This window comes from Paralichthys olivaceus, chromosome 14, assembly GCF_024713975.1.
Source record: "Paralichthys olivaceus isolate ysfri-2021 chromosome 14, ASM2471397v2, whole genome shotgun sequence".
Taxonomy (NCBI): Eukaryota; Metazoa; Chordata; class Actinopteri; order Pleuronectiformes; family Paralichthyidae; genus Paralichthys; species Paralichthys olivaceus.
The window spans coordinates 9,109,340-9,123,954 of NC_091106.1; the positions used below are offsets into that span (position 1 = coordinate 9,109,340).

Sequence of the window (14,615 nt, forward strand, 5' to 3'; positions counted from 1 at the left end):
AAACTGGCCTTTCAGAAACAGGCCCCTGAAATGAAAAACATGTGTTTAAGAAATTAGGCAGAATTTTTTTGTTTGTAAACTTTTTGAAAAGACTACTGTTTTTTGAAGGGTAGAAGGGGCCCCCCCGATGCTTCAATTTGTGAAGGTATAAAAGTTAAAGTGGTTATAACTTAGAGCTGCAAAACATTCCAGCATCTATCACGATCACATCACAGCGCTGTGTTGCCTGAGAAAGCCAGGGCCCAGCTCAGATGCCATATTCTCAGCCTCATTCGTCTTGCTTGTTATGATAGCAGTGAAAAAAAAGATATCTGCTCGCTGACCAAATGACATTTGGAAAATGTAAGAATATGTGCTTTCTGTGGGAAAGAACTTGGATTGTCAGAGAAGTATGTCATCAACCAGACAAGCGTTAGCGTGTCTGACAGGTTGCCAAGCAACCCGTTCTAGTTGTGTCCAGTATCAGCACCAGCTAATGTGCTGCAAATAGACCTGATGACCTCTACCCCAGAAAGAGGCAGATTCATTTTAACGATGTATTCTAATGCCTTTGTTGACTTGTTCTCTCAATTACTGTGCAGATGACCTGAGCAACAGAGATGTGAGCTGCTCTAACATGCTGAAGGCCGAACTTCTACCTCACGCTGCCAACATGGACACAGTCACTCACCAAAAGGTATAAAGACCACTCAATGAACCTTTTTTGTCCAAAAGGTTTTCTCATGATCTCTTCATACAGTATATCACATGCTCCACCTATTGCAAACAAGCCGAGTCTTGCACTTGTAATGTATTTAAGAGCTATCTCCAGCAACTCACTACACATTCCTTGGTGCTTTATCTGATTTAGACTGTGACTGTGTATTGCAACTCATTAAGTTAAAAATACCAGCGGACTGTAAATTGATTAGACTGGGCTGGATGCTGGTTCTAGTTTTTAACTGAAACGTGTGTTTCAGAGACCGATAACTCGCTCCTACAGTCTTGAGGACACAATGACCAGGAGCGCCACCTTCCATGCTTTCACCCATACAACAGACAAGGATGAGGAAGGGTCACCGCGACAACGACGCAGGACCATCCGTGAGTGTGGTCTTATATTACAAACAGGGATGGTCTAACATTTCTGATTATGGTTGTATGTATGATTCTAAAAACTATTTTACAACTCTCTTTTTCATGCAGCATCAGTTCGGCCTCAGTCTAAGGATCAGAATGGAAACTTCCCTGAGAAGGTACTGTAAACCATCAAAGCCGGGCCTTCAGGGTGGCATCAGCACACAGCCCAGAGCTGCTGCAATTACTGAATATGCTCTGTTTATATTTCCCAGCTCCCTTGATCTGTCAAAGCAATGACTCTGCAAATAGTCTCAGGATTTTAGTCTTTTTGTCCAGGATTTGCCAAGCAAGATTGCTCGTATCCTTAGCAATCCATGTGTTAGCTGAAACACAAAACGGAAAGAAAAAGAAGAACTTTTTTTTTTTAAAGGCAAATTGCTCACGTCCTGCACTTATTATCTCCATGCATTATCAGCTGTCTTATTTTTCTTCTGGTACCCCATCAATTACATATGACTCATGTATGCAACATGTAGCTTAAGCAGCAACGCCTGACTCCAGAGCCCCACACTGGGACCCCAAATTAGATGAAATGACTGAAACGAGGGATTATTTATGTCGTTTTTCTTGAATTATGATCTAACAGGGTTTTTGTCTAAGAGTCTCTGTCTAATAACACATAATAGTAAAAAGATCTGTAAGACAAGGGAAACCTCTCACCCCAATTTATCTAATCACTCCAGAGTCACCCTGTAAAGCCTTCTCTGGCAGCGGGGATCTCTACTTTTCTTCCCATGAACAACATAAACAAAGAATCTATGACTAAGGCAACAATTACATGGAAACCTGTGTTTAGGATCCCTACCAGGATAAACATTTCTTTGTCTTTTTAAACATTTGTTTATGGTTAAACACACAAATGTGTTTATTTGCTGTAATGTGTCGAAACATGGATATCCAACATAGTCATACTTTGAATGAATCAGTGACGCATACAATGATGAACTGCCTCGGAGTTAAACCATGTTATGTCTTGATGTCTTGCCACCCACCAAATAGGTTTTTGCATGCAGGAGTTAGAGTCTGAATCATCTCTGTGCATCATGTTTCGCTCTCTTTGCAGTCTCCGACCACTGCTTATGTTTTGGCGTTGAAAATAAGTATCACATCTCTTAACAATGGTCTAAAGAGCATGTTGCTTGTGTGTATAGCTCTATGGTAAAATGATATTTGTCATGATACACGTTTCAGTGTATTGTGGTTTAGAAAAGCTGTTATCCCCATGGCACTCGCTCCATGCCCGTGCAGAATGAGGAATAAGCAGCAGGTATGTAACCGCTCCTTCTCCCCAGGATGTGGATAGGCAAGTGGCCAAACGTCTCAGGGAGCTGAACACAGAAGAAGTCTGCCAGTGGTTTACCAATATTGGACTGCAGAAATGTCTTCCTTTCATCAAAGGTGAAACACATTCTTCTGTCTCCTCTCCCAGCCCTGTGGCTGCCTATCTGATTCTGATCTATCTTTACTTCAAACCAAATAAACAGGGTTTTTTTTTAGTCAAGAGAAAAAGACATCAGGAAGATGTGAAATTACAGCTGACACCGCCCAAGCATAAATCAATTTCAATCTGTCAGTATGCCAGAGTATTAGTCTTACTGTCTTTAATATCTGAAGCAGTCTGTGCTTTGGGTCAAAATATTCAGTTTTTCCTTTAGTTACTTTCAGAGATTTCCAAATAGTCCAGATGTGTCAAATATCTGATAATATGTATAGCCTTAGTAATTCTGACACACTGAGTAACCTGAAAAACCTAATCCATCACTGTACAAACTGACACCATTTTGAAAAGCTGCTAAAAGCTAATAATATAACACAGTAAAACTTAATATATTTCTGTAAAAGCTAGTAGTTAAATTTTAATGTTCAGATTTTTTCTACTTTCTGCTCATAAATATGTCACCTGTATATTACTGCCAGTCCAGTTTCCACATGCTCTCAGACAAAAACTAGCTGTCAGGTCTTTTTCATTTGTTGTTTTTATGAATTATCGTGGCTACCTACAGTACATGTCTTGATGTATGTGCTGCAGGTGTGTGACTAAATGTTTCCCTCTCAGACGCAAAACTGTGTGGCACAGACATAGCGTCTGTAGATGTGAACACTTTGGACGTCCTCCACATCAGCACGTTGGAAGATAGAGAGCAGCTGCTGTCGGCTATTTACAATGAGCTGCATCCTCCCAGCACCATCACCCAGAGACTCGACTCTCTGCTCGGTACACCTTTATCTTTACAACACATACACATTTCCCAGATAATGAAGAATGTTAAAGAGATAACAAGTGTTTTTTCCCTTTTTGGGGGGGGTAAAAAAGAATCTTCAGGTCCCAATAATGTTGAGACGTTCACTGCAACGTTGGTTTCAATGAGCAAGTCTACGTCTGCTCCTCATGTGAGCTGCCTCAGCATGAATCGACGATCCCTCAAACTCAGGTGCAGCCGCAGCCCTGACACACTAAATACCAGATGTCCAAATATCAGCTTTTAATCTCTTGATATTTTCCATTGCAGAAACAACAGCCAGAACTACATGGTGCAGAGGAACTCTCAGCTCATAGAGATCACTATTAATGGTGAGTAACTGAATTGGCTAAAAAATAGTAGAGTGCATACCACCATCAAGTCCATTTATGAAACTACATTTGATTTCACTAGACCCAGATTTGTATTTGGATCTGCACTAACATTCATTGCACACACTCATGAATATCAGACCACTAAATATACCTGATGTGTTTCATCTAGATTCATGAATTATTCTCTGAGAAATAAACAAAGGTGTTAAACAAACATATCTCACAATGATGAAGAAAGTGGAAAAAAATATATAAGATCTGCCCCTGATCCGGGTAATCTGCTTGATGGAGGTAAATACATGCCTTGTATAATGAGCTGAGATGCTGATGCAATGGACTATGCAGACTTTCCGTGTGCAGAAATCTGTCTGAACATATAGGTTTTCATTGTATTTAAACTATTCCCTTGTGCATACGGTTACTTCATACATCATGGAGCCTAATGGATTGTCACGCTGTGTTGCAGCATCAGAGCGGATCGTTCATCTTAGAACCCCAAAGGAAACAGCAGTGGGGAAAATCATGGATTCCTGTATCAAAATGCTGGGCATGACAGAAGATAAAAGTCTTTTCGCACTGAAAGAAAAGCAAGGTGCTCAAAACATGACTTACACAACATAATATAGTCTTTATCACATGAAAAAAACATTTACTCTATATGTTTCCTGCATCTATTCCTTGATTTTAAGGCTCTTTAGAGGAGCTCCCACCGGATCAGCAGATCGGGAGTCTACTTACATCAACATCAGAGAACAGACAGTTGGAGCTGCATTTGTGTAAAATGGTAGATTTCTACGATATAATACACAGAAGACAATTACACATGCCTGCTAAATACCAACCCACAAAAACAAAGAAGCCACCTCACAAAGTTTTGCTTTTTTATTATAGGAGAAACCAACCACTGCCTCCACAAACAGCCCAGAAGTCAGCAACTCCAGTGATAATGGTAACAGCAACAAAAACATCCAGCTGGCTAAAGAGGAGAGGATAAGAGAGCTGAACCAACAAGTGGACTCACTACAGAATGTCATCTTTCAGGTAAATATTTCTGTTCTACTGCGTCTACAGCTACAGCATGAGCAATAGACTACAGCTGAAACACTGTAGTCATGTAATAATAAGTATCATGACTTGAGTTGTTCGACCCCAAAGGTCCAGGAGCTACACCACGGCCTGGTAACGTTTTGTTCTGAGTTAAAGAACATGGATGGAGATGTAAATTTGGACAGGCTTGGCTCAGTCGAGCTGAAGCAGAGGCTGGAGTCGCTCAAAAGTAAACTGAGCGACAAGAGGCAGAGTCTGCAGAACCTCAGAGACAACATTAATAACTCTGCTGCTCTAAAGAAGAAGTAGGTGGACTGTCTGTTATTTAGTAGCATGTTTAATACAGAAAACGTGTCTTTCAAGACATAAAAGAGTACCGTCTGTGTACTTTATGGTTATTTGAGTTTCCTATTTACCACTGCCAATGGGTTTGTTGGTTTTGTTTGTAAGCAATATTGTGCAAAAACTACTGGACAGATTACCACAGAATTTAGTGGAAGGATGCAGTATGGGTCAGTGAAGAACTCAATACGTTTTGATGTGGTTTTAGATCAGCTGGCCCATCCAGGAACGTTTTTCAAACTTATTTAACATCATGAGAGACATTCTGTTTGTGCATTTTGGTGTAGATCTAAATAAAAATCAGGATCTAGTGAATTTAAATGTGGTTTCATAAGGGGACGGTTGGGCCTTGATGGGATTATGCACTCTACTGAGTGACATGTTAGTTTGTTATATGGAGTAAAAAATCAAAAAGCTCATCCATTACTGACAATCTGAAAGAAAAACTGCTGGGATTTCAATTTTACATTTATTATTTTCCAATAAAAATCTAATTGTTCTGACCATAATGTAAAATGTGACTCGTTGTTTGTGTTACTTGTGTTTTATGGTAAACCTATAAAGTAATTGGTTGTAGAAAAAGTACACTTACACATGTAGCTACAAGTTTCATAAACCATGTTACATGTCCTCAATCTTTTTTGTGAAAAGCGGCCTCTTCTCATTCAGACAGCTGGAGGTTCGTCTCTTGGAAAAGATGAAGCTGAACTGCCAAGTGTTTAAGGAGGAAATCTCCATGGTGCATCTCAACCGACAGGTGGCTCACCTACAGAACGCTCTGCAGGAAAGCAAGGTACCACTGATCGAATTGAAGCCACTAACATCTTTCACAGATTATTTGCACGGATGCAGAATTAACCTAACAAGCGAAGGGTCTGGTGCTCAGTCAGCAGAGTGTAATTAACAGCATGTGAAACACAGTTACACCAAAATGTGGGAAAGCTGTTTGGTCTGAGTCAGAGAATGTTTTGACTGCTAAAAATAGACAATGAGAAACTGAGATTTGCACCAAAACAGCACAAGTTATCGAGAGAGGCATGTGTGGTATGGGATACTAAAACCTTACTTGTGTGGAAGAAAACCAGTTTGGTGTTTTTGGAACATAAAGCCATGCTGTTTCGATCTTTACCCATATTAGAACAACTTGTGTAATATAAACAGTATAACTGGTATTTCCCTCACTAATGACATTTACTTTGTAGAGGATGAAGTGAAGTGCATATTGTGCACATTATTTGTCCAGTGGTTCCTTCCTGATGTGTTGGGCCGTCACTTAACACTCAATCATCTTTGATCTTCTCTTCACTGTTCTCCTGATTGACAACACAATGCTCCTTTCAGCCCACTCTGTTCCGTTAAGCTGTGCAGTGAGAGCGGGCATGCAAGAACGATTGAAGTCCTTTGGATGAACATGCACATTTTCTGAGAAAATGATGTCTAGCACTGACATCCGAGAGCCTGTGACCATACCAACAATGGAATGTGTGTGACAAAAGCCACTGGGGGAGCGCAATGGAGAAATGGGCCAGGGTGTGTAAAACTATCTGCATCTATCCCCGGAGGAGCCCACTTCTTTTTTAATGTGGCTCTTTTATCCTGTTGGAGAAGCCCTAACGAGGTGCCATGAAAGGACACACGCGGCTTCGGCTTTGAAAGGTGCTCCGTGTCACGTTGCCGCCCCAGGGCCACGCTTTTTTAGGTGCTGAGTTTGTGGGAAAAGCAGCAGCGCTAATGTTTATCATATGATCTAATCAGAGTTAACACACAGGTCAGAGCTGAAGAGCAGCCTGGGAACTGATGGAGCTGTTGCTCTAATAAGGAGCAGACCGCCCCGTGTTTGGTCTTGTAGGCCGCCCCGCATTACAGACAATAAGGAAATATTTCATCATCGGCAGACTAATCTCCAGGATCTATTGCAACTGGAGAGCATCAACAAAGCGACCGAGAGGGAAGGAGAAAGAGAAACAGAGGGAGGGAGCAAAGAGGGAGGAGGGGAAGGACAACAAATGGCGGAAATGATTTAAAATAAGCAGTTTAGCTTGGACAACCCAAAAACTTCAGACAGGCTATTAAAGAGGGGAAATTGTGAGAATTACTGCTTCACCCACTTTTTAGTTTCACATGTTCTTTGAGGATCGATTGTGGTTAGAGGGAAAATCTGCCACCTCTCTGCCATGGCAGGCTCCTGTTAGGGTGTCTCCAGTTTTTATATAGAAACGATTATGATACGAGTTGCAGATGATGGATGTGGTCAAATTGTCTCTCGTTACTCCGTCCCCCATTTTCTACCCAGAGGTTCACTGTGTTTAAGATCTCTGCTGTAAGAGCAGCTAATGCATCTTCATCCATTATGACAGCGCTGACTTTGTAACAGCTATCACCCATCATTGAAAATGAAACACAATCTCTTCCATTTAGAATTGATGATGTCTGGCCTGTCAGAGAATAATTTCGTATACTGGGTAAAAGACAGTATTTCCAAAGATCATGTTGTAGCTCTCTTTGATTGAGGGAAATTATTCTCTTTCAGAAATTTGCAATAAGGAAGTAACCAAACTTATATTTTCTTTTCCCCTCCCAAGATATTATTTCTGTCCTGTGTCACCTCTATGATCCTCAGTAGCCTTGGTTTAATTGCCTAAAATCAGTCCACCAGGATATGTGCCCTGTGTCTGGCCCAGGTAGGTCAGGATTTGATCGGATCCCGTGGATAAATAAGAAGAATATGAAGAAAAAATTCCTTGGCTCTTGGCGTTTGTCCAACACTGAAGCAAACTAAAAGGGAAAATGTTGTGTATTAGAGCAGGTTTCTCAAGGGGCTTCGGCTGCGTTTCCGTAGATATATCCTGTCTGGCCCACTTGTCTGAGCAGAGAGAAGCCTTCGCTTTGACCCCTGACCCTGGCGAGGCGGCATATATTGCTGCGAGGCATTCACACGCCATCCAGGGAGAGGGGGGAGTATGCCAAGAGGCTGGATAAGGGAACACTGGAATTCAGTGGTCAGACTCACAAGTTATTTCTGATCCCTGCAAGCTACTTGTGGTGTGATCTCTTCCAAAGCTAATCATTACATCTTGGTGGTCTCCTGGCTTCAACGCAACCTCAGTCTCATGGTCTATTGGGGACCAGAGGTATCTTTAATCTTTAAGGCTTCATTCTAAGAAGTATAGTTCAAATTTTATGAGAGTTTCATGTTGAACATAACTTTGGCCCACTGGTAAAAATATTGATATAATAGATTGCACTATCTGCCATTAACTATAAAGGAATAATTTGACAATTTTGTTGATTGTTAAATAAGAAAATTCTTATCACTCTCATCCAATATCTTTTCTTATTTCAGTATTTCATCTAATGCACTGAGCTTGGTTCTGTCCGAAAACAAAATAATCTGCCTACCTGCAACTCTGATTTTATTAAATCTGCATATATACTGGAAGTTAGTTAACATGTTGGATCTCATGGTTATGACTAGAATCCAAGAAGTTGCTGGGTCACAATGTGACATTTGTAGATTCCAAGTATTTCAAACATCAAACAAACAATGAATGAATTATATTTTAGATTTTAGGTGAGTTTCAGATGTGCTGGCAGGTGGGTTTATCTTTGAACTGAAAAACCAAACTAAAACAATTATTGTAGGTACCCTATTACAATATAGACTCTGTGTATCTGATTTCATTCCAGGCTAAATGAAAGCATGAAATTAGCCTATAAAAACACTAATTCGGTCACAGAGTATTTTCATGAAATCCACCACATATGGGAAACATGTTAAGTCTGAAACATTAGCATTGTCTGTCTGTACCTCTGCATCTGTAAATGTTTCATTCAGGAGAAAACTCGGAAAAAGAGTCTGGCCATCGGCAGCCTGAGCCAGCTGGTGTCACAACAGTCTCCGGCCATGCTGCTGCTTGTGCAGGAGAACCAGGGCTCTGATGGCTGTTATGGCTTCGCATGTGGCTACAGAGAAGGCAGCGGACTAGTGGTGGACAAGGTGGACAACACGCTCCTTTGTGTAGATGACAGGTAAAGCTCAACAACATTCAAAATCAAGCCAAGTCATTTATCCGTGCTTAATTTGTTAGTGCTCACGGAGGCCACTTAGAGAGAGGCGTATTCGGTGTCTCACTCATCACACCCATTTCTTTCATCACTCCACTATTCTATGCTTGGTAGCTATGGAAACCCATCAGATACTGGCCCCAAAACAAGCAAACACTGTAACTGTTGAATACAGAAGAGTGTGAAAACAAGCAGATAAAAGAACCTCATAAAATAGTGTGCATGCATGCTTGCACAAACACACACACACACACACAATCACACTCTCTGCATGACTAACCTCACTTAATACATTTGTGCCAATACTCTTGACATCTTGACACAGCTAATGAAAAAACACAGAAATTTGTTATCAGCCTGTCACTGTTTGAGTGGCTATGAATAAAACTAATGAGGGGATTCATTTTTTTTGTGCTATGGGTAATTGTGATGTTTTTAATATTTCATGCTCTGTGATATGTGAATTCTTTGAAATTATTTGTTGCTTGTTAAATAAACATTAATAAGAGAATGCTGACACAAGAAGGAGTTGAGGGAAAATGCTCCTTTTCGGCTTTTCAGTTGTGAGGTTGCATCAATAGAATACATTCTTTATGTTTTGTGTGTGTGTGTGTGTATGTGTGTGTGTGTGTGATTGGCCCCATAGACTGGTGGAGGTGAACGGAGTGCCGGTTGTCAACTTCACACAGGAAGAACTGACTGACCTCCTGCTGCAGGGACCCAGCGCTCAAATTGTCGTCCTTCGCCAGCCTCCGCCCACGCTCACCTGCCAGCAGCACCTGGTCCACCCTGATCCAACGCAAACAGTCGGCCCAGAAAGCGATGTGGTCGCCATGGAAACCCCTCCAAGACGAAAAGTGATGGCCATCTGATGATACAGAGGAGAGGAACAAAGTGAGGAAGACAGTCACGCTGAGGATGTTAATGTTTAAATGTTAAAGTTAGACAGTTTAAATTTGTTGTCTCACTATAGAATGTAAAATGTGATATCATCTTTTGTTAGTTAGTTATTTACCTCCATATGTGAACTGGTTTATTGTATCTTCCCCATATGTAAATCACTTTGTTCTTTGTAGATAGTAATGTATAATCCATATTGATTTAATGTATGTGCAGAACAATGCCTATGAAAAACATGTTTTTGAAAAAGAAAAGGAGGGAATTGTATTCACTACTGCACTTTTTCTATTTGGCTCTCTCCTGGCTCTACATCATATTTGTGGCATGAGGGAATATGAAAAGGAAAAAGAGGAAACACAGATGCAGATAGAGCTTTGCTCCAGTGAACGTGTGATGAGCATGTCTTTTTAAACAGCAGACTTCTTCAGCAACACTGTGAGCCTCTGCATGCTTCACCTTCTTAAAGAACTTCATAGAAACTATGTGACATACTGTAAAGACACGTCTGCAAAATATGTATCATGTTTGCAAGCCTTCTCTTTGCAGAACAGACACTATGATGGACTGGAGCAGTGTTCAGGGGAGGTTTTTTTTTCAAACTGAGTCACGTCTCCCCTTTGCATGTTGTAATGTAATCCACAGTGCTGTAGGAATTAAACCCTTGGGCCCGGAAATGCCTCATTTCTCAGCCTTGTTCTCCCTCGTTAAGTGGCAGTGGATCATGCAAGTCTGACAGAAAAAACAGCAGAGACGCTACCAAACCCTGACCTAGACCCCGAGGTCCAAAGAGCCTGAGAGGAGCAATGAGGAGACCAGTTTGACTTGTCAGCTGATGAGAAAGGTCACAGATCAGTCAATACATTTGTGAGTTTATGGTTTTTGCAATCGAAGGCAAAATAAGCTTCACATTATCCGCATGTTGGGAGAGATGGTGTTTTCTAGTTGCCAAACAGACTCACTCTGCAAGACGGGTATGATAATGGCAAGACTTAATTCCAGATATTTGAATTTCAGCCACGCCACAACATTTTCTTATACCCACTGACACAGATGAACCATAATAACATACCTCGGGAAGCGTGACAGTACAGTGAAGAGATATCCAAAACCACAAAATATTACAAAAGCAGGGTGTACACATGTGCAGGGAGAGAGGCATGGAGAGCATGGAGAGACAGAGATCCATTTTAACAATGACGATCACGCTCATTGTCAGAATGACCATGCAGCAGGGACTGAGGTCAACCCGGGCTATTCATCCATTCAGTGCTGAAAGACCGGGAGAGAAATTCACAGCTCTGCAAAGTCGAGCCACACAGAGGCAGAAGGGAGAGGAGAGAATGTGTCATGGCTGCCTTTATGGAAATAAATTAACACTGGAGAAAATGAGACAAAATCCTATAAACACTGCTGCTGGCATGAGTAGAAAGACGCCGTGGGATTCCCAGTGACCAACACACACCAGAACACACACCAACAGGGCTTTGATACTCCGGCTGTAAACCACTGCAAGCTGTCAATCTAAAAAGCAGACGAAATCCGCAGGGGTGAGTAATTGCAGTGACACCATGAAACCTTCAAAAGCTTTCCTAAGATGCTGTCAAGTCGAGAAGACCCAACACTCTGCTGTACAGTGTGTTAGTCAGGAACATCTGCAGGGAGTTGAACTGTACACTGACCTCCTCCTATACTTCCAAGGCACCTCAGGTTGACTGAGGCTGTACCTGACACATCGTGGCACAGAGCAACCGACGCTGCATCTGGTTTGCCTTAGCAGCTTAAGTAAAGCTACATCTTGCAAAAAACTGATAAGCTCTGAGGCCGGCCCGGTGTGTTCTCTCTTCTTCTTTTTTTTTGGTCCTGTGAGCCCCAGCTTCTCACTGCTCCACCACTGACCCCCCCTCCTTCAACTCTCTAACCACCCCATGACATTTAAGGGTGCCTGGCATCCGTTTGAAGTGGGAGAGGGGGCATTAGCTCTGATTTCCTGCCCAAATCCCACACAAGCCAATAAAATGCATGCAGGTCTGAAGCAAACCAAAATAATTCCTGTCCACCAAATGTTAAACAAACAAGATTGGCATTTTGCCTTATTGTACAGACCACAAAATATGCATTTTCACGTTCTGTTTGGGTGTTTGCGACTGTCTGCTCCACGAGACTCTATATTATAGTTAATAAGACAAAACAATCAATTAATCATATTTCTTTGGATCCCCCATATTCACAAATCATTTGCCTTATAGGGCTAAACAAGGTGCGACATCCTCTGTCCTTAGCACTCAACTAGATTGAGTAAAAACAAAAAATCCCTTTAAAACATCGAAACCTCAGAGAGAGTCACAAGTGAGAGATCCCTCTCCCAGGATGGACAGAAATGAATGAATAAATGTTGCGTATAACAGAGCACATCATAGAGTGAGAATGTCTGACAAACGGTGAGGTGTTAATTAGAAGAGAATCCTTTTTAGTGTATGCAAATCGTCACACATTTAATAGTCCATGTAGCTTTGTGGTGTGAAGCATTATGTAGTTAACAGAGCCCCACACCTTCTAGCCTCTTGTATTTCAGTAATCACTCAGCAGCGGTGAGGGCCAGGAAGGTCAGAGTCAAATCCCAGGGGGCTTCTGATTTCATTTTGCTGAGGTGGAAATGGGACTTCTGTCTTTTCCTCTGGCAAATCTCTCTCTAAGTAGCGGCACTCTGCACTTGAGAAAGTCCCCAGAGATATTTATGTTTTGACCCTCTCCTGGTCAACGCCGCTGTGTTATTTGACCTTTGTCCCAGGTATATATTCTCACTGCCGTTGCCAGCCAGCCCAGACAACCTGAGGGAATACTGCCATCTACTGGAAGCACAGCAAACTTCACACCATTTTCTAGTGTGTACAGAAGGATTTGCCTCTTGGGGTTGATTATGAAGCAAATCTGATTAGATCAAACTATTCATAGCAGGCGATGTACAGCAATTATCTTCCACAGATGGTTTCCAAGGCTGGAAAAATCACAGGCTCTGAAATACAATCAGGGATGTAATCATGTGGCAGATTAATGTGATTAATGTGCAAAACACACACACATCTTTCATTTTCAGGTGCTGACCCACTATAACTGTATTTTCTGCCTTTAAATCTTGTGCTAATTACAGGAAAAGTACAATATTTTGAAAAACAAGCTGTACCTCAGAGAAATCTGATTTATTTTATTATTTACTTTATTTTTTTTCATTGTGATTTTAAGTCTCAATGACATGTAAATAAATATTTGTTTAATCTCAAATCTTTATATGAAGCATCTTCCTATTCAAGTACAATACATCCAAAAATTCAACTTAAGATTTAAAATCCTGTTAATGTAATTATATTGTGTCTCCCTCCAACCCTGAAGTACACACATGGCTGGTATGTAAAATTGTAATCCAAAGTCTTTTTCAATCAGCTGGTTATTTACATTGTCGCACAGTTAGATTAAGAATAAAATGAGGAGAACATGTGTGATTGATGACAACACACAGAGGTTAAGATGGGTTTAACTACTCGAAATGAATGTGCAAAGGTGGGATCTGACATGAAATTACTTTTTGAAAGCTGCTGAGAGACAGTCTAACACTCCCCATGCAGCTCAATTAACAGGCTGATGAAAAGGCTATTAGGATAAAGTCGAAGGTGCGCTTCGGATGAGATAAATATATTGGTGAAATTGCTCTTCACAGCCTTGCCTGCGGGCAGCGATTGAGAAAGGTCAGCATACGATATTAGTCATTTTCTGATCCATTCTGTCTGAAACATAGAGAGCATAATGACCCGTGTCTCTGTCAAATAAAGGCTTTAATTAAAACAAGATGAAAATGGTGATTAGAGGAATCATTGTGGAATACAATCAGCAAATAGTGGCAGGCATATCATTGAATTTTGTGGTAGAGGCAAAGAGCGGGAAGAAAAATCCATAAGACAAGGAAGAAATCAAATGGAAAAATTTGATGGATAACACATGATAAAGGTCTGATGATCCTTGGCTGTCTCTCTTTTTTAGGTAGCTGGTTTATTCATACAATAAAAAGAAAAATCTTTCCACAGTCCTAATGACAGGTTGTTCATTTTTAAAGCTCTGGGCAATATCTGGCCCTTGAAACTCTTCTGGCAGTGTCTGTGCTGCGTGGAGTCAGCTCATCTTCTTTGAAAAAGCAAAGAACGAATCATTGCACCTCTAAGTTGTGAGCCATATTTGAACCATATGATTTCATGCATTACATTCAAATCATCTGGTGATAGTAACCTTATCAGAGATCCTAACCATACGTTTCTCCTATGAACCACCTGCGATCACACTCTAGATGGCAGTATAAGTCTCAGTATTTCTCCCGTCAGCTACACTCAACACTCGTTAACGTTTCCCAGTGAAACCCAACACTTGCAGAAAAGGATGTTTCACAAGTATCAACGTTTGAGAGACTGCCATGCAGTTCCTCAGCTCAGGCTGATTATTTGCTCCTCGATGGTTTGGAAAGTAGGCCAAGGCACTGCCGATTCTCATTTTGCAATAAGGCTTTTGATACAAGCAGCAGACT

The 14,615-nt window shown here is 41.2% G+C and overlaps 1 protein-coding gene across 3 annotated transcripts in view; it reads left to right on the forward strand.

Moving 5' to 3' along the window:
• Positions 1-13,347, forward strand: part of LOC138413705 (coiled-coil domain-containing protein 18) — a 28,907-nt gene extending 15,560 nt beyond the window's left edge. For 2 of the 3 annotated variants that reach the window (XM_069539122.1, XM_069539123.1), the window contains 14 exons: positions 582-676; positions 960-1,083; positions 1,186-1,235; positions 2,412-2,517; positions 3,176-3,334; positions 3,434-3,551; positions 3,630-3,691; positions 4,161-4,286; positions 4,384-4,478; positions 4,586-4,735; positions 4,850-5,046; positions 5,753-5,876; positions 8,919-9,112; positions 9,795-13,347. In XM_069539122.1, the coding sequence (XP_069395223.1) occupies positions 617-676; positions 960-1,083; positions 1,186-1,235; positions 2,412-2,517; positions 3,176-3,334; positions 3,434-3,551; positions 3,630-3,691; positions 4,161-4,286; positions 4,384-4,478; positions 4,586-4,735; positions 4,850-5,046; positions 5,753-5,876; positions 8,919-9,112; positions 9,795-10,020 (1,791 nt within the window). In that variant the 5' untranslated portion in view covers positions 582-616 and the 3' untranslated portion in view covers positions 10,021-13,347. The remainder of the gene's footprint in view (positions 1-581; positions 677-959; positions 1,084-1,185; positions 1,236-2,411; positions 2,518-3,175; positions 3,335-3,433; positions 3,552-3,629; positions 3,692-4,160; positions 4,287-4,383; positions 4,479-4,585; positions 4,736-4,849; positions 5,047-5,752; positions 5,877-8,918; positions 9,113-9,794) is intronic. The other variant, XM_069539121.1, reaches the window with a different exon arrangement.
• Positions 13,348-14,615: the final 1,268 nt, after the last annotated feature.